Here is a 22,217-nt window from a genome sequence, read left to right as displayed (position 1 = left end):
ACGGAACCAAATTAACCCGAAAAAAATTGTAAACCTTTAAAAATCGCAGCAAAAATTATGACAGGTTGACAAATTGCTTTATTTATATTTTTAAAAGCAAAAATAATTTTTATCTTTGGTTCGGAAACCCATTTAACCACGATTCTGACTATTTCAAGTATTTACATATGATAGAGACATACACTTGTGTACCGACTACCACTGAAATTAGAGGATCTTTATTTAAAGGAGGCCAAAAATAATATATTGTCTAATGACCATAGATATCCACTATAATCTGAGTGTTCTGTGCGGGAAAGATCTTAAAAAAGGCGTGTTTAAACTAGCATGACTTTTCAATTCTTAAATTATTTATTTTCAGGATTCTTTTCCCTCCCTCTCTTAATATGCAGATTAAAAAACAAATGTATAACCTTGACACGAGGCGTGAACAAAAGAAACGTTTTCTGACTCATTTCAAGTTTTTTTCACGACAAAGATTTCAGAATTGATTTAACAGAAGCCTGGAAGAATTTAAGAAAATGAAAATCAAAGATTTATCGAAGGATTAATTTCAGGAATGAAATCGTGTAATGGAGGACACCTGAAAAGTTTTGAATAGTAAAAAAGGTGATTCAACCAACTGAGTCTGTTAAAGCCAAAGCGCAAGGCCCACTTTTCGTAACTGATGCAATTTGCCCCCACTCAAAAAAACCCCAGCTGTCCTAGTCACAGCGTATGGACCCTTCCTTCCTATCGTCCCAGAAATTGTATTTTAACTCAGAATATTTTAAAGATGTTGGGGGGGGGGGGGCATATCTTATTTTCAGATTTAGTCCAAAACATGCTTTTTTAGTTATGTGTTAATAATATGTACCCCCTAACAATATAATATATTATTATTAATGTATTATGAAGATTGGGGTACAAAGTATATAACATATCCTGTTGTTACTGGATTAACCAGGATGTATTATCTTGGTGTATCCGTATTTATGTATCTGGAAGATTGGGATACAAAGGATATCCTGGTGTATCCGGATTCAAGTATCTAGAATATTGGGAAACAAGGGATATCCTGGTGTATCCGGATTCATGTATCTGGAAGAATGGGATACGAATGATATATATCCTGGTGTATCCGGATTGATGTATCTAGTAGATTGGGATACAAAGGATATCTTGGTGTATCCGGATTCATGTATCTAGAATATTGGAATACAAGGGATATCCTGGTGTATCCGGATTCATGTATCTGGAAGAGTGGGATACGAATGATATATATCCTGGTGTATCCGGATTCATGTATCTAGTAGATTGGGATACAAAGGATATCCTGGTGTACCCGGATTCATGTACCTAGAAGAATTGGGATACGAATGATATATATCCTGGCGTATCCGGATTCATGCATCTAGAATATTGGAATACAAGGGATATCCTGGTGTATCCGGATTCATGTATCTGGAAGAATGGGATACGAATTATATATATCCTGGTGTATCCGGATTCATGTATCTAATAGATAGGGATACAAGGGATATCCTGGTGTATCTGGATTCATATATCTAGAATATTGGAATACAAGGGATATTCTGGTGTATCCGGATTCATGTATCTGGAAGAATGGGATACTAATGATATATATCCTGGTGTATCCGGATTCATGTATCTAGAATATTGGAATACAAGGGATATCCTGGTGTATCCGGATTCATGTATCTGGAAGAATGGGATACGAATGATATATATATCCTGGTGTATCCGGATTCATGTATCTAATAGATTGGGATTTAAGGGATATCCTGGTGTATCCGGATTCATGTATCTAGAAGAATGGGATACGAATGATATATATCCTGGTGTTTCCGGATTCATGTATGTAGTAGATTGGGATACAAGGGATATCCTGGTGTATCCGGATTCATGTATCTAGTAGATTGGGATACAAAGGATATCTTGGTGTATCCGGATTCATGTATCTAGAAGATTAGGATACGAAGGAATCCTGGTGTGTCCGGATTAATGTATCTACAAGATTAGGATACGAAGGATATATATCCTGGTGTATCAGGATTCATGTATCTAGAAGTTTAGGATACGAAGGATATACATCCTGGTGTATCCGGATTCATGAATCTAGAAGATTGGGATACGAAAGATCTATATCCTGGTGTATCCGGATTCATGTATCAAGAAGATTGGGATACGAAGGATCTATATCCTGGTGTATCCGGATTCATGTATCTGGAAAATTGGGATACAAAGGATATATATCCCCGTTTCTGCCCACACACTAAGATAATAGATAGAGACTGGGACGAAAACTTTTTAATACTTAAAGATAATTTTTGTCTAAATATTAGTTATAGTAGTTTAACAAGAAAACAATGATTAATAACGAAAAAATGTTAATAGCTTGTCTATAGTTCGACCCTGAATTTTGAAACCAAGATCTTGTCTCGGATATAGAAAAACTTCAAGGTTCGATTTCTCCGGAACTCCCACTCAAATAATTCATGAGCTGGGCCTACGCACTGCATAGGTTTACTCCGGGTTAGGGCAAGCACTATCTCAGGTTAAGGTTGAGAGTAGGAAGAACACAAACATTTGTAAACATTTTACATTGATACTGCTAGAGAAGGTTTGGGGAGGGGGGTTCCGGGAAGTTACCTACTGTGTAATACTTTATGATTTTTTATTAAATTTAATAGTTTACATTTAATAGTTTACATTTTACATCCTTTTCTATGACAACATCTTTGTTCAGTGCTTTGTTTGTTTTCCAGCTTCCTTGTATAGACAAGGTCAACACTATTAATCCACCTACACACTACTTCATTCATCTTGTGTTAGTCATACCTTCCAACCTTTTCTCTCCTTTACTCTCCATCCAACCTATTCTCTCCTTTACTCTCCATTTAACCTATTCTCTCCTTTTCTCTCCATTCAACCTATTCTCTCTTTTTCTCTCCATCCAACCTACTCCCTCCTTTACTCTCCATTTAACCTATTTTCTCCTTTACTCTCCATCCAACCTACCGTTTCATTTTCTCTCCATCCAACCTACTCCCTCTTTTACTCTCTATTCAACCAACTCCATCCTTTATTCTCCATTTAACTTATTCTCTCCTTTTCTCTTCATCCAACCTATTCTCTCCTTTTCTCTCCATCCAACCTATTCTCTCCTTTTCTCTTCATCCAACCTACTCTCTTCTTTTCTCTCCATCCAACCTATTCTCTCCATTACTCTCCATCCAACCTACTCTCTTCTTTTCTCTCCATCCAACCTACTCTCTCCTTTTCTCTCCATCCAATCTATTCTCTCCTTTTCTCTCCATCCAACCTACTCTCTCCTTTTCTCTCCATCCAACCTATTCTCTCCTTTACTCTCCATCCAACCTATTCTCTCCTTTACTTTCCATTCAACCTACTCTCTCCTTTTCTCTGTATCCAACCTACTCTCTCCTTTTCTCTCCATCCAACCTATTCTCTCCTTTTCTCTCCATTCAACCTATTCTCTCCTTTTCTCTCCATCCAACCTACTTTTTTCTTTACTCTCCATCCTACATACTCTCTCATTTACTATCCATCCAACCTATTCTCTCCTTTACTCTCCATCCAACCTACTCCCTCCGTTACTCTCAATTCAACCTACTCTTTCCTTTACTCTCCATCCAACCTACTCCCTCCTTTACTCTCCATTCAACCTACTCCCTCATTTACTCTCAATCAAACCTACTTCCTCCTTTACTCTCCATCCAACCTACTCCCTCCTTTACTCTCCATTCAACCTACTCTCTCATTTACTTTCCATCCCACCTACTCTATCTTTTACTCTCCATCCTACCTACTCTTTCTTTTACTCTCCATCCTACCTACTCTGTCTTTTAATCTCCATCCAACATACTCCCTCCTTTACTCTCTCATCTATTCTCAATCCAACTTTATTCTTCATCTACTCTTTATCTATAAATGTTCTCTTTTACCTATTTCCTCCGTTGCTCTATTTCTGTTTCTCATAGAAAGTTTGGCAAGCCTCTAATGTAACCGATTGAGTTTCGAACTACAAGATGAGTAACCCTGGATATATTTTCATATTGCGCAACCTCAGGATGATACATGTGTTCACTCCTACACTAGTAAACTATAACATCCTCCTTTCTTTATTTTCTTCCTTCCGTTCATAAACTTTTTTTGACTATAGATTGCATCATTTCTAGGATTCTTTTCTTTATAGAACTTGAAAAAGAATATTTCTGAACTTTTGGACTTTTGAAAGGAATACCACAAATTATCCAGACAGAGCAATCTCTCTTTATTATTACTTTATAACATTAGTACAGAGTTAAAGACATTATGGTTAATGAAAATAATATTTCACTTCTAATCCCATCTGTGCGATCTGTGAGAGAGAACTTTTTCACTTCTAATCCCATCTGTGCGATCTGTGAGAGTGGACTTTTTCACTTTTAATTGTATCCAATCATTCATGTTATTATTCCTGATCCTTTCTTTAATATCTATGATTGTATCCAATCCTTTCTGTCATATCTAGGATATTCTACATATCTAGGATCTTCAAACCATATTCAAAATCTAGTTTATCCAAACCATATTCTATATCTAGGTTATTCAAATTATATTCTGTATATAGGATACTCAAATTATATTATATATCTAAGATTCATACTATATTTTATATATAGGATGTTTAAACTATAATTCTATATCTAGGATATTCAAACTATATTTTTATAAAGGATATTCAAACTATAATTCCATATCTAGTATATTCAAACTATATTATATATCTAGGATATTCAAACTATATTCTATATCTAAGATATTCAAACTATATTATATATCTAGGATATTCAAACTATATTCTATATAAAGAATATTCAAACTATATTCTATGTTATTCAAACCATATTCTAGATCTAGGATATTCAAACTATAATTCTATATCTAGGTTATTCGAACTATAATTCTATATCTAGGTTATTCTAATTTTATTCTTATCTAGGATATTCAAACTATATTCTACATCTAAGATATTCAAACTATATTCTATATCTAGGATATTCAAACTATATTCTATATCTAGAATATTTAAACCATAATCTATGTATAGAATATTCAAACTATATTCTTTATCTAGGATATTTAAACTATATTCTATATCTAGGATATTCAAACTATATTCTATAACTAGGATATTTAAACTATATTCTATATCTAGGTTATTCAAACCATATTCTATATCTAGGATATTTAAACTATATTCTATATCTAGGATATTCAAACTATACTCTATATCTAGGATATTCAAACTTTATTCTATATCTAGGATATTTAAACTATATTCTATCTAAGTACTCTCTAAGTATATTTAAAAATAGACTACTAAATTCTCTTTTTGAAAATTATAGGACAATGTGTTAAAAACCGAATTGCTATTCATGTAAAACTAATTAGATATGTTTTAATATGCTTTGATATTTGTTGTGTACATGTCTGAAAATTACTTTAAACTCTAGTTATTCGGATTTATGTATAAACTATTTTGCATATGATAAATTCGCACCCTGATCTCTAATCGTTCTCCTTAAATCTATTTAATTGAAATATTTTGTTATTGTTACTAACATTAGGGGGAAAAAATAATCAAAACAGCCAAGAGCTATTTTCCACCTAATTGCTTTATACTTGTACTGTTAATATAATCATCAATTTTGTGATTGTAAACTCTATCTGTATACAGATACATTTATCTTAGCAATAAACTTTATCTTATCTAAGATATTCAAACGATATTCTATATCTGGGATATTCAAACTATATTCTTTATGTAGGATATTTAAACTATTTTCTATATCTAGGATATTCAAACTATATTCTATAACTAGGATATTTAAACTATATTCTATATCTAGGTTATTCACACCATATTCTATATCTAGGATATTTAAACTATATTCTATATCTAGGATATTAAAACTATATTCTATATCTAGGTTATTCAAATTATATTCTTATCTAGGATATTCAAACTATATTCTACATCTAAGATATTCAAACTATATTCTATATCTAGGATATTCAAACTATATTCTATATCTAGGATATTCAAACTATATTCTATATCTAGAATATTTAAACCATAATCTATGTATAGAATATATTCAAACTATATTCTATATCTAAGATATTCAAACTATATTCTATATCTAGTATATTCAAACTATATTCTATATCTAAGATATTCAAACCATATTCTATATCTAGGATATTCCGACTATAAGCTATAACTAGGATATTCAAACCATATTCTATATCTAGGATGTTTAAACCATATTTCATATCTAAAATATTTTTTGCTATATTTCATATCCGGAGATATCGAACAAACTCTTATTCCTTGTAAATCTTATAGACGTTGCGTCAATCTTGGAACTAGGGATAATTTGGATATCAATACGAATAAAGAACTCGAGTCCTTATTTTGCATATTTTATTCAGTTTTGGTGAATTTTTCGATCATTTTATTCAGTTCCTGCGGGATGTCGAATAATTATTGAGAAACCTCTCAATTCAACGCCTCTCTAAATCCGCCTTGGTCCGAATTCCTAAATATTGGCCAATAGCATCCCACACTGCTTTTCAGGCCTATTCCTCAGACAAGCAGGGACAGAATTAAATAAAGGGCCTGAAACAGCTGCGCTGACAGCTGTAGTGACAGCTGTAGTGGCGCCAAGCTGCGCTTTGCGAAGGAAAGTGAAACCGGCGTGACGCAGGATACTCAGTTTATCCTTAACCGCAGTCTGGAGTGGTATCATCAACCACTTCTGCGTATACTTGCGTTCAAGCGTTAGTAGTGAAATAGTGAATAAACAAAAAAAACATAATTATACAACATGAGGTATTATTATATTATTATAAATATTTTAGAACAAAACTGTTATTTTGAATTAAAAAATTTAAGGCAATTTTTTGTTTGCACCAACTCCTTGGTTAATGTGAATGCTTTAATTAAGTTTTAGTTACAAACAAATTGGGTGTATCTAACAGTCTTAGTTTAGATTTTGTTTGGGTTTGATAAACAAAACAAACGCATCCTAAAGGTTGTAATTACTATTGTTGATTATAGGTTTAATTATTGAGCTGTTTACAGATAATTTAGGTTTAGCTAATAAATAATTGATATTTTAATTGACAAAAAGAATTAATTTTTGAGTCAGGTATATGATTGTTATGATTATTTGTATTTTTAACATTCGCCTTCAAAAATAAAAGGATAACAAATTTTCGGCGGAAATCATTTCTAACGCTTATATGATCGAGTAATAAGAAACAGAAATTTTTCGTTGGTTATTTTAAAAAAATGATTTAAAATACCATCTTAAAAACTCTTTTTCAAATTATCTTTTCAATGGAGTGTGAAAGTAACATAAATAACTCTATGTATTTGACTAAAGCTGTATAGAGTATAGGATGGAGGAGGACTGAGGGATGATGAAAGGAAAATAAATAAATGATCGATGAAGATTCTCGAAACTATAGATCTATTCTCAATTCGACTCACGACCCGGAGCTCCGTGAAATCTCAATCTTTCTTCAACCTAATCATCTTAATTCTTTATAATTTCTCACATTTTTATACATTTACGAGTCTTTAGAGCTATAAGTTTCTAATTCTTATATTTTCGTCCTAAAAAAATCTTGTTTTATAAAGGATGTTGAGGACATTTGTTTAAATGATCTGAAAATTAAAAGTAATAAGAAAGTAATTAAATTTTCCGACCTAATTTTTGTGTTTCTTAAAAACTATCTTCCTCCAAAAATGTTCTTTTACTGGAATTAGAATCAAAAGTCTTCAGAAATTGAGACGAGTAATTTTACTATAAAACCAAACTAAGCCCATCTAGGAGAATTTTGTCAACAATTAAAACGCCTTGAAACCATTCTTTGAATTGTAAACTAGTCTTTGCCACAAACTCAAATATTCAAACCCCTATATCTTTGGAACCTGATGTTGTAAACCTTTGATATTTCAAACTTAGAATATTTGATCTAACAGAATTCATGGCTTGAAATATCTAGGGTCTACAACATTTGGTTGCAAAGATATAGAGATTAGAAAATTAGAAGTTGTGGCAAAGACTCAATTCCTTTCTGCGACATAACTGGTACTACTTTGTGACCTCGCAGTATGAGAAAACAAGTTTATCTAGTTTCATAGTAGGTTTCAATCTTAGATTCAATTTACTTTAGTTCAACGTGTGTCCCAAACTTGTTTTAAAGGGAGTAACCGGCTATGTAAGGTAGTTGAACAGAGTGTGCAGTGTTGTGGAAAACTTCTTTCGGATTCATTTGAGACATAATAAACTTTTTAAAGATCTGTAAATCCTGAGTTTGAGCGCAAATGCGACGTTTAAAACTCTTACTTTGGAGGTGGATACGTTTTCAGAATTGGTTTTTTAAAGAAAATAAAAATTAATCTTATCTTCGAAAATAAGTAATCTTGTTTAATTATTAGTTTCAATTTTCTCATTATTTTGGTTTCTCATTATTCACAAAGATTTTGAAGAAATCTGCGAATAAATTCAAAAGAAGATAAGAAATTCAATATAATAATGAAAACGAAATAATCGATTTCAGCATTAATTTATTGAGAAATTTCTTGTGAAAAATATGTTCCTAACCAGCTAATTAGATTACTGTATGATTTTTACTTTATTTTTCGATGTCGTTATTTAATAATTTAAAAAAAACTAATTCTGAAAACGTATCCACCTCCAAAGTAAGAGTTTTGAACGTCGAATTAGTTCTCAAACTTAGGATTTACAGATCTTTAAAAAGTTTTACATGTTTCAAATGAATCCGAAAGAAGTTTTCCTCTTCACTGCATACTCTGTTCAACTACCTTACATAGCCGGTCACTCCCTTTGAAGTAAAAAGTATGGATTGATGAATAACTGCTGAATAAAATGAGAACACTAAAGATTCTTTTGGAACTTAAGTACAATATACATTGTATAGTGTGTAATGTGTATACATTATATTGTTATAGTAATAGAAGGACAAAACTATTTTCAATTTTTATAATGTATAACCGTATAAAATCTCTTATCTCATAATCAGGCATAAAATCAAAATTAGAGTAGCTACGATGTCACAAAGTCTTAGGAGTAATGATGCAAAAATTTTACCTTTAAACATTTTTTAAAGGAAGTGAATCTTTGTCACAAACTCTAATTTCTATATATTTGCAATCCAATGTGTCGTAAACCTTAGATATTTCAAACTATGATCTCTTCAAGATCAAATAATCTAAGTTTGAAATATAAAAGGATTTCCACCAATAGGTTGCAAAGAAATAGGAATTAGGAAAATTAAGGCTCAATTCTTTTGATCTCATCTTGTTTTGTTTATCATAAATTTTCAGTTTGATTTAAGGGTTATTTTAATTAGACTCCTTAATAAAGTGTGTTAGCAAATTAAATTAATATTTATTGATTATATCCCAGACGCCTGTTATTAGGTTGGACATGACTCAATTATTTTTGTTTAGGTCCTCGGTTTGGTTTCTCAGTATATTCTGTTTAATATCCTGTTCTCTGGGAGACTCTGAGCTGTCAGCAGAGCATCTGGATGTAGAACACAGAAACGGAAAATCTGAACCATTCCTGGACCGAATCGCCTCACTTTTTACCGGCGGGGCCGAGGAGGAATCGGAAAAACGACCGGTACGACCCATAGGGCCTGTATACCGACAGCCAATCCGTAAACAAGCTACGGCGGGTTCTCTACAAAGGCCGATCGCTGTTCCCCCGCCGCAGTCGTTTAATAAATATCCTCCAACTCCCCCTAGGATAGGATCTAGTGCTAGTAATCTATCCCCAGTTTCACAACCAGGTAAATCAAACTTGATTTTTATATCATTTAGATAATCGTAATATGCGTAAAATGATTTTGAAAATATATATGTAGTTGCAACCTTACAATATTATTTTATCCTTATGAAGATATATCAGTCTATAAATACACTTGATGCCCGTGGGATTAAAAACATTTCGATTAAAAAAAAGATATTTTTACCAACCCCCCAACCCCCCCTAATACCAATGGGTTCCCTCAAAAAATGTCAGCCAATTTGGTTCAGGTGTTTGGTTAGCATATAAATAAATATTTTAATATATATATATATATATATATATATGTATATATACATTTATACATATACATATATATATGTGTGTGCGCGAAGAGCTTTATTATAAAGAAGATATGTTTACTACACAAACAAATAAATGTATTAAAGTTTAAATGAGTTCTTGTCTCAAAATTAAATTTTCTAATCCTCATATTTTTGCAACCTGATGGTGTGAACATTTAAAATTTCAAACTTATACTGTTAGATCTAATAGAAATTATCGTTTTAAATATCAAGGTCTACAACATCGGGTTGCAAAGATATAAGGATGATAAAATCTGAGTTTGTTGCAAGTTCTCAGTTCCTTGATGGCTTGAAAACGCATTGTATTCTTCCTAATTGTTTAATATATAACAGGTACAGCTTTGTCAACATTTATATCACTTTAAGCTGTATTGTATGCAGTTATTCTTTAGTTCTGCGAATACAATTGCAGAAATTGCAAACATTGCAAACCCTCTCTAAACCTTGACAAATATCTCTTTATCGTCTTGAATCACCTCCCCCCCCCACCCCCTTAAATCTAACCCCCTCAACCTTTTAGAATAATTTCACAAGAACATTAAATTTTCGCGCATTCCCTCCTAATGTGGGAATTCACCCTGAAAAAACTCATGTATACTTGACCCGGGACATATTTAATATTTAACATCAAATATCAGGACATAAAACAGATTTTAAAAGATAAAAATATAAAATTACAGAATTTTAAAACTAATGCTCACTCACTATAAAAAGCAACCTTGGTTTTAATTTCAAGTCATCGGCATCGTCATTTTAAATAAATCTTTATATTAATCAGGAAAGAAACATTTGTTTCTGTTTATTTAGAATAAAAACAATTTTTTTCTCTTTTCAATCAGAATATATATTCTATTAAAAAACAAAAAAATTCTGTTTAATCAGAATAAAACCTTTTTTCATTTTAAAAAATAGTAATCTTTTTTCCGTTTAATCAGAAAAGAAACATAAAGAATAGAGACTTTTTTTCCGGTTCATCAAAATAGAAATACCTTTTCTGCAATTCACAATCTACAAGTAATTTATTATTATTTTTCTATTTTGTCCTACTTTTCTGAACCTTACGTCGAATAAATCAAATTCAATGAATTGAAAATTCCCTTTTCCGTTATTTAAACTTATTGTACTGTTCTTCTTCCTTCATGTAATCTTTCTTAAACAGTTTTTGATTTTAAACAATCCCCCCCCCCCCCCCGACCCATCACAACATTAGATATGCTTGCTAACACAATCTTACATTGATTCAATTCTCGTACTTGATATCAAGATTCAAAACAGGGATCTAACATCCTCATTCCTCAGTGTAAAAAAAGTATCTATAATTAAATCTTTTAATGTTAAAGTACATATGTTTATTGGTTCATATGCTCTGCATATTGAACATGTGATAATTAGATATATTAGATATTAAAACATATTTTTTCTAAACATTATCTAGGGTTTAAAGCAACTTAATTCCAAATTGTTTGGAATTCTAGTTTAATTTAGCAGTTTCCAAAGCAAGAAGTTTTTCAAGGCAATATGTGTATGCATATTAAAAAATAAAAATCTGGATCACACTGATTTAAAAGTTTGGTGCGACGACTTTCGTTGACAATTTGAAATATTTTTTGGATTTTTATATTTTATATTTTTTTGTTGGTGGCCATGCCAAAACACGATTGAATTCAAATTGAAGAAGCTGAATACATCTCGCCCTGGTTAGTACAGGGTGGGATTGTATGCTACACAGTGTAAGATGTATACGTAAGTGAGATTTAATGAGAGACTAATCCTTTATTATGCGATGATATTACGCCACACACCATGCTGCGTTAAAATCACCAGAAAATGGTGTGTCAGGGGATTTATATTTTGCAAAATATTTTCGGAAATATCAAATGAAATATTTAAATTTTTTTCTTGTTAATAAATATTGTTACTTTTCCCTTTAAACAATATAATGCTTCCAACCTTATTAATATCATTTAAGAATAGTTTGTTTTGGTTAAAGGCAATTTTGAAAAGTGTAAAAAAATGGAGAGAAAAATTAGACCTGGTTATATGAGAATTTGTGGCGTAGAGGTCACTTCTTCACTCGAGACTTTTTGTGGTTGAAAACCGGAGATTCCGGAGTAAATCACGATACAAGGAAACCAATTCCTCAGGTATAGGATAGCTAGTGTATAGGCGTATGGTTGCAGGAGTTAAAGGGTTGGAGAACCCCAGGAGTGCAGGTTTCGGGATAGCAAGCTACAAGGATTGTATGGTTGCAGGCACCAGAGTTGAAGGGTTGTAGGGTTGGAAAGCACTAGGATTTTATGGTTGCGGCGCAAGAGTTGAAGGGTTGTAGAGTTGGAAAGCACCAGGATTGTATGGTTGCAAGCACCAGAGTTGAAGGGTTGTAGGGTTGCCCCCCTTTTGAACCTGTGTGCCCCTCCCCCCTTCAGTTACGGGCCATGTCTGTATATCTGGTTATAAAACCAGGACACCCTGAAGAGTCTGAATACATGTAGATGTAGTTTTACATCTGCAAGACAGCTAACATGATAAGATGTATAGATCTCGAGTTTAAGTTTTAACTTTTACATGATATGTATTTTCTAAATGGCTCTCAACTCACTTTCCTTTGTTCCTTTTTTTATGTTTTGATTCCTTTTAACGTCACAGTTTTTATTGCTTTTTTAATAAAGTTGAATGTTCATATCTTTGGTAAACAGCTTAACCATCTTCAGCATAGCTTTAAATGTTCCCAATAATACTTTGAATTCAGCATATTTCAATACGCCCTTCAGACGTCCTTTCATACCTTAAGAAACATTTATTTACATGAGGGAAAATGGGGTCGAAAGCTCCAACTTGGTGAGATTAGTCCCCGGCCAACGATTAGATCTGCGTGGGCCTGCAGTTCAGTTTTCTCTCATGAAGCTAAAGTTTACTTGCAAAATATTATATCCTTAAGGGGTTCTTATCTTAATTGAAGGTTTTTAAAATAGGTGCACGGACTACATATATGTTTAAAAATAACGGGATTACTTGATGCATTTGCATCACACTATGCATACATTCGGGGCGAGTGAATAGTACAATTAAGGTTCAATAAGATCAGATAGTTTGTGAAAAATAGAAAAAATCGCAAAAAAAATTTAATTTTTATATTTCTACACTCTAGAGTAGCCAGTTATATCAAAAATAAGATAATATTATTATTATTCTCATTTTCACTCATGGACCCGCAAAAAGGCTGCCAAAAAGCTAAAACTTTTGGCGGGAAAAATATCTAGAAACCTGTTGAAATTTTTTTTAATGATAATTAAAAGTGAATATATAATTAGAGTTGCTTTGTTCACACTAATTAGTTGATTGACTTTGTGTGAACTTAAATTTATTTAAATATACCGCCCCCACCCCCCAGCTACTAATTTAATGTTCTGCTTTGCACTGGAACCACTGATGCGAAATTATATATATATGATTTTTATCTCATCAAGTATGAATTATCTAGATATCAAAGTTTATTACTTTGAAAACTGATTATTTTCAATTTGATTTCTCTATAAAAGCAACTTGCGCGCATTTCTACATCAGGAAAACATATAGGAATTGTATGAATTAAATACTTAAAATTAAAGTTAGAAAACGGCAAGTCCATTTTAAATTAAGAAAGAGTCAGCTGGCATTTTATGCCTAATCTTTGCATGTCTAATTATAAAGTTAAAGAAACTAATAAAAAATAGGGTTTTTCATTCGAGAAAACTGTTACAAAATTGTAATCTTTAACCTCCTCTAAAAGATAAATATTTAGATCTTTAAAAAAGAAAGTATAAAAACTGAGTACTTTCCACCGTTTTTTTACTGTTGTTTTCCGTACTTTCCACCGTGTTTTTACTCTTCTATTCCTTCTCTTTTTTTGGCTTTATACGTATGTACATTGTACAGTAAATTTGCAAATAGCATGTGAATATAATACTCAACAATTTTACACATTAAGTAAATAAAGATTTAGTTCTAGCATTTTGTAGGTACGTATACTATTTATATAGAGACCACACAAGTAAGCTAATGGAATTCAAATAATACCTTTTTTTTCTTCATTCCTTTATCTATACTTTACCCTCTGTATTTAGTTTTAAATTACTTAATTTTCTATTGTAACCGAAGTGGAATGCGTAAATTTTCTTTGCCTAACTATTTTTTAATGTTAAGGAATTTAGAATCCAATATCAGAGACATTAAAGATTTAGGGAATCATATATAATTTCACTTTTACAGGGTGAATCGTTTATTTAACACAATTTTCAACATGTACATTTATATATACATATATAATTATATATATGCAAATGAATAAAAAGTATCTAAAAATACAAATAATATCAGTGTGCTTTACATACATCAATAAATACACATAAATACACGAGTACATTCAGAGTGAGAACCAGAAAACAATGTAAAACAATATAGCAAGTATTTTATGTTGTTACAAAGCAAATAGTTTAAATCTAAATTTAAATAAATTACTTATTAAGTGAAATGGGTTTGTTTACACTGCACTATTGCTAGGTCTCAGGCTCGTTTGACTATTTAAAGTCATAAGTCTATTCTAAAAGTCGTCTTCCTATTCCAGAGGTTTTAAGGTTCTCACATAAATACCTGAAAACATATGTAAAATGGTTAAATTTATCCTTTTCCAGCAACGTTTGGATCCGGAGCCGGATTTGGTGCTGATCCTTGGCAGATAGCTCAACCTGCCAATATGGCACAGATCAAGGTATAGGAAGGATAAATAGCTGAACCTGCCAATATGGCACAGATCAAGATATAGGAAGGATAAATAGCTCATTCTGCCAATATGGCACAGATCAAGGTAAAGGATGGATAAATAGCTCAACCTGCCAATATGGCACAGATCAAGGTATAGGAAGGATAAATAGCTCAACCTGCCAATATGGCACATATAAAGGTATAGGAAGTATAAATAGCTCAACCTGCCAATATGGCACAGATCAAGGTATAGGAAGAATAGCTCAACCTGCCAATGAGGCACAGATCAAGGTATAGGAAGGATAAATAGCTCAACCTGCCAATATGGCACAGATCAAGGTATAGGAAGGATAAATAGCTCAACATGCCAATATGGCACAGATCAAGGTATGGAAGGATAAATAGCTCAACCTGCCAATATGGCACAGATCAAAGAATAGGAAGGATAAATAGCTAAACCTGACAATATGGCACAGATCAAGGAATAGGAAGGATAAATAGCTCAACCTGCCAATATGACACAGATCAAGGAATAGGAAGAATAAATAGCTCAACCTGCCAATATAGCACAGATCAAGGTATAGGAAGGATAAATAGCTCAACCTGCCAATATGGACAGATCAAGGTATAGGAAGGATAAATAGCTCAACCTGCCAATATGGACTAATCAAGGTATAGGAAGGATTAATGGCTCAACCTGCCAATATTGACTAATCAAGGTATAGGAAGGATAAATAGCTCAACCTGCCAATATGGTAGTAATCAAGGTATAGGAAGGATAAATAGCTGAAACTCAATCAATATTACATATATATGAATTGTGTACAGATAAATCTAATATATATTTGTGTCTAGGATCTACAAGTACAATGTGAGAAGGATTTAATGAGAGTCCGAGTTCAGTTTGACAGGAAACTTGAAAATTCAGATTTATAACATTTTTTAAAAATTATAATTTTTACCATGAGATTTAATGTTTTAACGACAAGCTAAACTATAAAAGCTAAGCGAGTTAATACCAAATAAATTAAGATTGGTGTGAAAATGATCCTGCCTGGGTTAAAATTTTATCAGAAAATTTGAGTTAGGAATCTTATCGTGTAATTTGTTCAACTAAATTAATGCTAACAAAGGTGGAGACCTGACAATTATTGATTTATTACAGTATTATGATTTACAACCTTTAATACAATAATTCATTTATATACATGCATACATCAAAAAATGATTATTTTCCGGAACTACCTTCGATATTTCAAACTTTGATCGTTTGATATAATAGAAGTCATAGTTTGAAATATCTAAGGTCTACAACATTGGGTTGTTAAGATAAAGGAATTTAAAAATCAGAGTTTGTGGCAAAGAATCAATTCATTTTCCAGGATTCATTTGAAACATATGAAAAGGTTTGATGATGTTATAGTTATTGATTTTGAGCGAAAAGTCGACGCTAAAAATCATCCATTTGGGTGGTTATGTTTTAAGAATCGATTTTTTAAAATTATTAAATAACGACGACAAAAAACGTATCAAAAATTCGACAGTAAACTAATTAGATGTTTTGGAACATATTTCTCAAAAAAAAAATTTCATTAAATAAATGTTCCAATCAACTAATTCTTATTTTATCATTATATTAAATTTCTTATTCTTTTCAAATTTGTTCGCAGATTTATTCAAATTCTTCAAATGTCATCTTTTCAATAAAAATTCGAGAAAAGCTACAGAAAATGTTTGTGAACAATGAGAGATTACAGAATCTAATAATTGAATAAGATTACTTATTTTCGATGATAAGAGTTGATTTTTATTTTATCAACCTTTTCCTAAGCAACTAATTAGTTTACCGTAGAATTTTTGTTACATTTTTGTCGTCGATATTTAATAATTTTAAAAAACCGATTATCAAAACGTACCAAGCCAAATTGATGATTTTGAACGTCGACTTTGCGATCAAACCCAGTAATCATAGATCTTTGAAACGTTTTATATTTCTCAAATAAATCCTAAAAAGTTTCTCCACAATACTACATTCTCAGTTCAACTACCACACATTGCCGGTCACTTTCTTTAACATTTGTAATTTACTGATTTTTTGTGGATATTTACTCAAAACCAAACTGTGAATTTTCGTGTTTGTGATTTAGACCGTTCTACGGTATGGTGTTCAGCAAGGGTCATTACAGTAACATAAACTGTGTTCATGTTCCCTCAGGACTAGGACAGACACAAGCTACATTCGACATAGCTATGGGACAGGTAGACATAAAGACACCAAAACATATATAATAAATAACAGAGATCCAAAGGTTGCAAGCTGTCACGCTAAAATCAAAAAGAACTTTTCTAATTACTTATTTTAAAAAAGGCTAAAAACAAGTGCGATATATATAGAGTGAAATGTGCATGTCTAGAGTTTAAAAAAGTGACTTAGTGAGGTAACATCCAAGTTGCGACACTTCAATTTGGACCCAGTCTTAAAAATTTATTAAACTTTTTATAAAAGTCTGGATCTATGTGAAGTATTACATATAAATATATATATTACGTATATTTGTATAGTGTGGAATGAGTACAGGAGGAAGTTCTGAAAGCTACAACGGATCTCCTAACCCTCAGGTATTCAAATCTAAAAGAAACCACCAAAAAAACCAGAAAATAGAATCCCTAAAGTTTGTAAAAATTTTACTCTACATGTGATACTTAAGTAAATTGCACGGTAGATTGAAATTATGTTTTTAATCATATCTCATCTTATTTAAGAGCTTTTGAAAAGAACAAAATTGTCTTTAATTTAGTTTGTAAACCTAGCTACGAGGTCACAAAGTCAGAACATGTAGCATTGACCTTCTCCTTTTGAAATAGTTTTCAGTGTCTAATGTTTAGGGTTCCTATATAGAGAATACTGTCATTGTCCAGTATGATCCTCTGCTCCAGGAAGTTTGGGATCAAGCCAGGAAGATCAGATGTACTTGGTAATTTTTTCATCTTTCTCAAATCAAATCGATCCTTAACTTCCATTTTGATTTAGAAGAAAGGTCAACGCTTGACTATCAAGGTTTGAAGGATCAATGAGCAATAAATCATGATTTAAGTAAAAGTGTAAAAAAGTACACAAAATTGCCTATTTTACTTTGGGTTCTTTAAGAAAAAAATTCAGCAAAGGTCCAGCTGTTTGGCCATCTATAGCGAGCAAATATATTATATACGTATGTGTATGTGTATATATGAAAACCAAGAAGTCTACATAGTTTAAATTCTTTCACTAATTATTGGTTCTTTCCATAAAACCCAATTTAAACAAAAATCATTTTTAACATTTAATATTTAATTCTAAACTTTTATTAATTATAACTCAATCCTCTTTCCAGCCATTTTTAGCATATGGTAGTTATTTCATTCTTATTTTACTTTTCACATATGTAGAGAGTTATTAAGACTCTTTGTTTTGATAAGTAGAAAAGTAGATAGATAGATAGATATTTTGATGTTTTTTGTACATGTAGATAGATAGATAGTTAGATAGATCGATAGATAGATATAGCAGATGTTTCAATATTAAGTAACGTGTTGCCTTGAGGAAACCTTTAACCAACTGCACGGTCTAGAGGGTCATTGTATTCAAAACAATGAAAACTGAACTGTGTTGAATACTCCTGATCGTTTGATCTCGATATCCACTGTGGGTAATTTTAATTTGAAGATCTATATAGTTGTAAAACTATATCTTTCTATATCTTCAATATTGTTATTTCTTCCCTGATCATTCAAAACTTACTTCAACCACTGACGGGGTTCGAATACAATGCGGGATATCGAATAAATGAAAAATTAATTTGCAAATTATTAACTAAAGATCAAGCATTGATTTTTACAATACAAGAGTTCCTAGCTCAGAACCCAAAGTATGGAACAAAATTCCTGTTTTACAATACAAGAGTTCTTAGCTCAGAACCCAAAGTATGGAACAAAATTCCTGTTTTAAAATACAAGAGTTCCTAGCTCAGAACCCAAAGTATGGAACAAAATTCCTGTTTTAAAATACAAGAGTTCCTAGCTCAGAACCCAAAGTATGGAACAAAATTCCTGTTTTAAAATCATCAAAAATTTCACGATTTATGTGTACCATCACGCATTATTATTACTGTAAAATTAGTTTAAAATAACATAACAAAATAACAAATTTAATCATTAACCACACTTCAGAAGAAATCGAAAACTTTTGGAAAATATATATTAACATTTTATCAAATATTATGAACACTTAATTTTTAAACACTTAATTTTCTTTTCGTTATTTAGAATGAAATATTTTGGCTTCTTTTTACAGGGATATAAAGTAAAATATCCATTAAAGGGATATAAAGTAAAATATTCATTAATGGGATATAAAGTAAAATATTCATTGAAAAAAATATTGTTTTTTATTTATGAAGTGTTTTCGTAAAGATTATATATGAGGGTACCTTTATACATTATAGACATCTTGTCCTCATTTTTCTATTGACATACATAAAAACTTTCGTATGCAATATTTACAGAATACAATTTCACTTTTTTATTCACATTTTTAAAGTAATCTGCGTGTATCAGCCTGAGCATAATTCCTTTACGAGTTTTATGCACACATATTTAAAATGGCGCGCAGATTTATATCTGAAGGAGTTATTGGGTCTTTGCCACAAACTAAAATTTAATAGTTCTTATATCTTTAAAACCACATGGTGTAGACCTTAGATATTTTAAGCTATGAATTCTGTTAGATCAAATTCTCTAAGTTAGAAATATCAAAAGTTTACACCATCAGGTTGCAGGGATTTTTTTTTGAAAATACTCAAACCCTTAATCAGATTTAGAATAAGAAAAATGATAGTCTTAAATCCAAGAAATATTCAAAATATTAGATGATTATTGGCTTGTCAAGCCTCAAAAGTCAATCCTTATCCTGGTACAATCTAGTAAAACTATTGCTTTGTAACAACAGCAAATACACTGCAGTATTACTATAATTTCGTCTTCCTCTTCCATTGCTTTCTGGTTCTCACTGTACTTGCCTCCTAGTCCTGTCTGTCTACTGAGTGTACTTTTTAATTATGTTTTTGCGTCAGCACCCAGCACCCTTGCAGTTCATTGATTTAATTGATTAAACCCAGTTTGAATCCTTGGCGAGATATATACACTTTCTCCATCAGGGTTAAACAGCTCTGGTTTAATCCTTACAATCAATTATCTTATACTATGTGCTAATGCATTGAATTGCATTAGAGGCTATATATGTGTGCATTGCGCAAACTGCACTTGAATTATATATCTAGAATATCCAGCCCATACAGGGTGTCCCACGAAACATGACAGTTGGTGAATATTTTTGAATTTCTTCTTTCATATAATGTATTAAATATTCAAGACTTTTTGCAGTTTATTTCGTTTAATCTTTTACTCAAATCTTTTACTCAAATTTATTTGACTTTGAAATCAATTTTACTACAATATTTCTCCCGAACAATATTTTTAATAATTATCTTTGGTATCAAACTACTTAACAAATTATTGAAAAAGATGTTTTAAACTATTCACCAACTGTCATGTTTCGTGGAACATCCTGTATATCAAGTAGATCTTAAAAAGATAAAAAATAAAAAAGGTTTAATAAAAAGATCTATTGGGGACTGTAGACGTTGTTTTTAAGTTTTATAAAGAGGCATAGTCGATTCACAACGGTATAATGATAGAGTTACATCTGATTGCAAAAATATCAGAATATCAAATGCCAAATGATCAAAACTCTTTAAATGATAAAAAAAATGTACGCTAAACAGTTAGGACAACTATTGTACGCTAAACAGTTCGGACAACTATGTTGTTCAAAAATATCATAACAACAATTTTACGATAAAGTTAATTTTAAAGTTTAAGGTATTCTTAAACATATTTTTATGATAAAACGTCTGTAAAATGCAAGCTCTTTTTTACAAGCAATCTATTTTTTCTTCTTTCTCTTCTATTTTCTTCTCTTCTCCTTTCTTCTCTTCTTTTTTCTTCTCTTCTCTTTCCTTCTTTTTTCTTCTATTTTTTCACCTCTTTTTTCTTATCTTTTCTTTTCTTCTTTTTTTCTTCTATTTTTTCATCTCTTTTTTCTTATCTTTTCTTTTCTTCTTTTTTCTTCTATTTTTTCATCTCTTTTTACTTATCTTTTCTTTTCTTCTTTTTTTTTTTTTTTTTTTCTTCTCTTTTTACTTATCTTTTCTTTTTTTCTCTTCTCTACTCTTCTGTTCTCTCTTTTCTTCTCTTCCCTGATCTCTTATCATCTCCTCTTTGTTTTCTCTTTGTTGTTGAGATGAACATTGCAGTACGATCCGTTCTTATGATTTTTCTCTGACTTGTTTACATTTCTAGCTTGTAGACCTAATTGAAACATACTGCGTTTGTACTTCATAATTAGGCATTTGATAAAATTTGGCATTTGATGTTTTGATATTTTTGTATATCTGATCTTCTTCTATATCTTCTTTTATTTTGCGGTTTCTCTATAAAAGTGACTTGTGGGTTTCTAACTTCAGAAACAATGGAGAAGATAGAATATTGTTAAAATTCAAGCTAGGAAAACGACGGTATCTTCCACATCATTAATCTGATAAAAGCTTAAAGGATACCGTTGTGAGTCAGGCATACCCGTCTTTTTTAAATGGAGGGTCACTTGAAATGTCTGTATGAAGCTAGCTATTGTTTAACCTTTACAATACATCTGATCATTGTACATCTAAGATTGTGTGACCTGTATAGTGTATACTATATTGCCTATAGTGTTGTCAGTAAAATATTTTAAAATCACCATGTGTTTGCAAGGTTGCAATGTTGTCATACTATTCACACAACTTCCCATGCACTTTGAATAGACATCGTAAGATACTAATGTACATAACTTTCTAAAGACGAAAGGTTTTATCTCATAGTTGAGCAAGGAAAGAATGGCAGGGAATGAATCCAACGTATCATATCATTTCATTATCTGTCCAAATCATGAGTGATCTTTTTCAACTCAGTCCAAAAATAAAAAGAAATCGTTTACGCATTAAAAAACCCCACTTACCTTCACTACTATACTCTAGTTTAGTGTAGAGTACACTAACCTTCTCTACTTTACTCTAGTTTAGTGTAGAGTACACTTACCTTCTCTACTATACTGTAGTTTAGTGTAGAGTACACTTACCTTCTCTACTACACTCTAGTTTAGTGTAGAGTACACTTACCTTCT

General features: G+C 31.5%; 1 protein-coding gene across 4 annotated transcripts in view; it reads left to right on the top strand.

Moving 5' to 3' along the window:
* Nucleotides 1-6,789: 6,789 nt before the first annotated feature.
* LOC111711360 (uncharacterized) overlaps nucleotides 6,790-22,217 on the top strand; it is a 23,776-nt gene continuing 8,348 nt past the window's right edge. The window contains exons 1-7 of one of the 4 annotated variants that reach the window (XM_023485695.1): nucleotides 6,790-6,904; nucleotides 9,557-9,900; nucleotides 14,893-14,969; nucleotides 15,818-15,873; nucleotides 17,110-17,221; nucleotides 17,525-17,581; nucleotides 17,849-17,937. In XM_023485695.1, coding sequence (XP_023341463.1) covers nucleotides 6,900-6,904; nucleotides 9,557-9,900; nucleotides 14,893-14,969; nucleotides 15,818-15,873; nucleotides 17,110-17,221; nucleotides 17,525-17,581; nucleotides 17,849-17,937 — 740 coding nt within the window. In that variant the 5' untranslated portion in view covers nucleotides 6,790-6,899. Of the gene's footprint in view, nucleotides 6,905-9,556; nucleotides 9,901-14,892; nucleotides 14,970-15,272; nucleotides 15,302-15,326; nucleotides 15,350-15,422; nucleotides 15,445-15,817; nucleotides 15,874-17,109; nucleotides 17,222-17,524; nucleotides 17,582-17,848; nucleotides 17,938-22,217 lie in introns of those variants that run through there. The other 3 variants (XM_023485696.1, XM_023485698.1, XM_023485699.1) reach the window with 3 other exon arrangements.

The sequence above is a fragment of the Eurytemora carolleeae genome, unplaced genomic scaffold, assembly GCF_000591075.1.
Source record: "Eurytemora carolleeae unplaced genomic scaffold, Eaff_2.0 scaffold1009, whole genome shotgun sequence".
NCBI classification, from domain to species: Eukaryota; Metazoa; Arthropoda; class Copepoda; order Calanoida; family Temoridae; genus Eurytemora; species Eurytemora carolleeae.
This window is presented reverse-complemented; position numbering and strand designations above follow the sequence as displayed.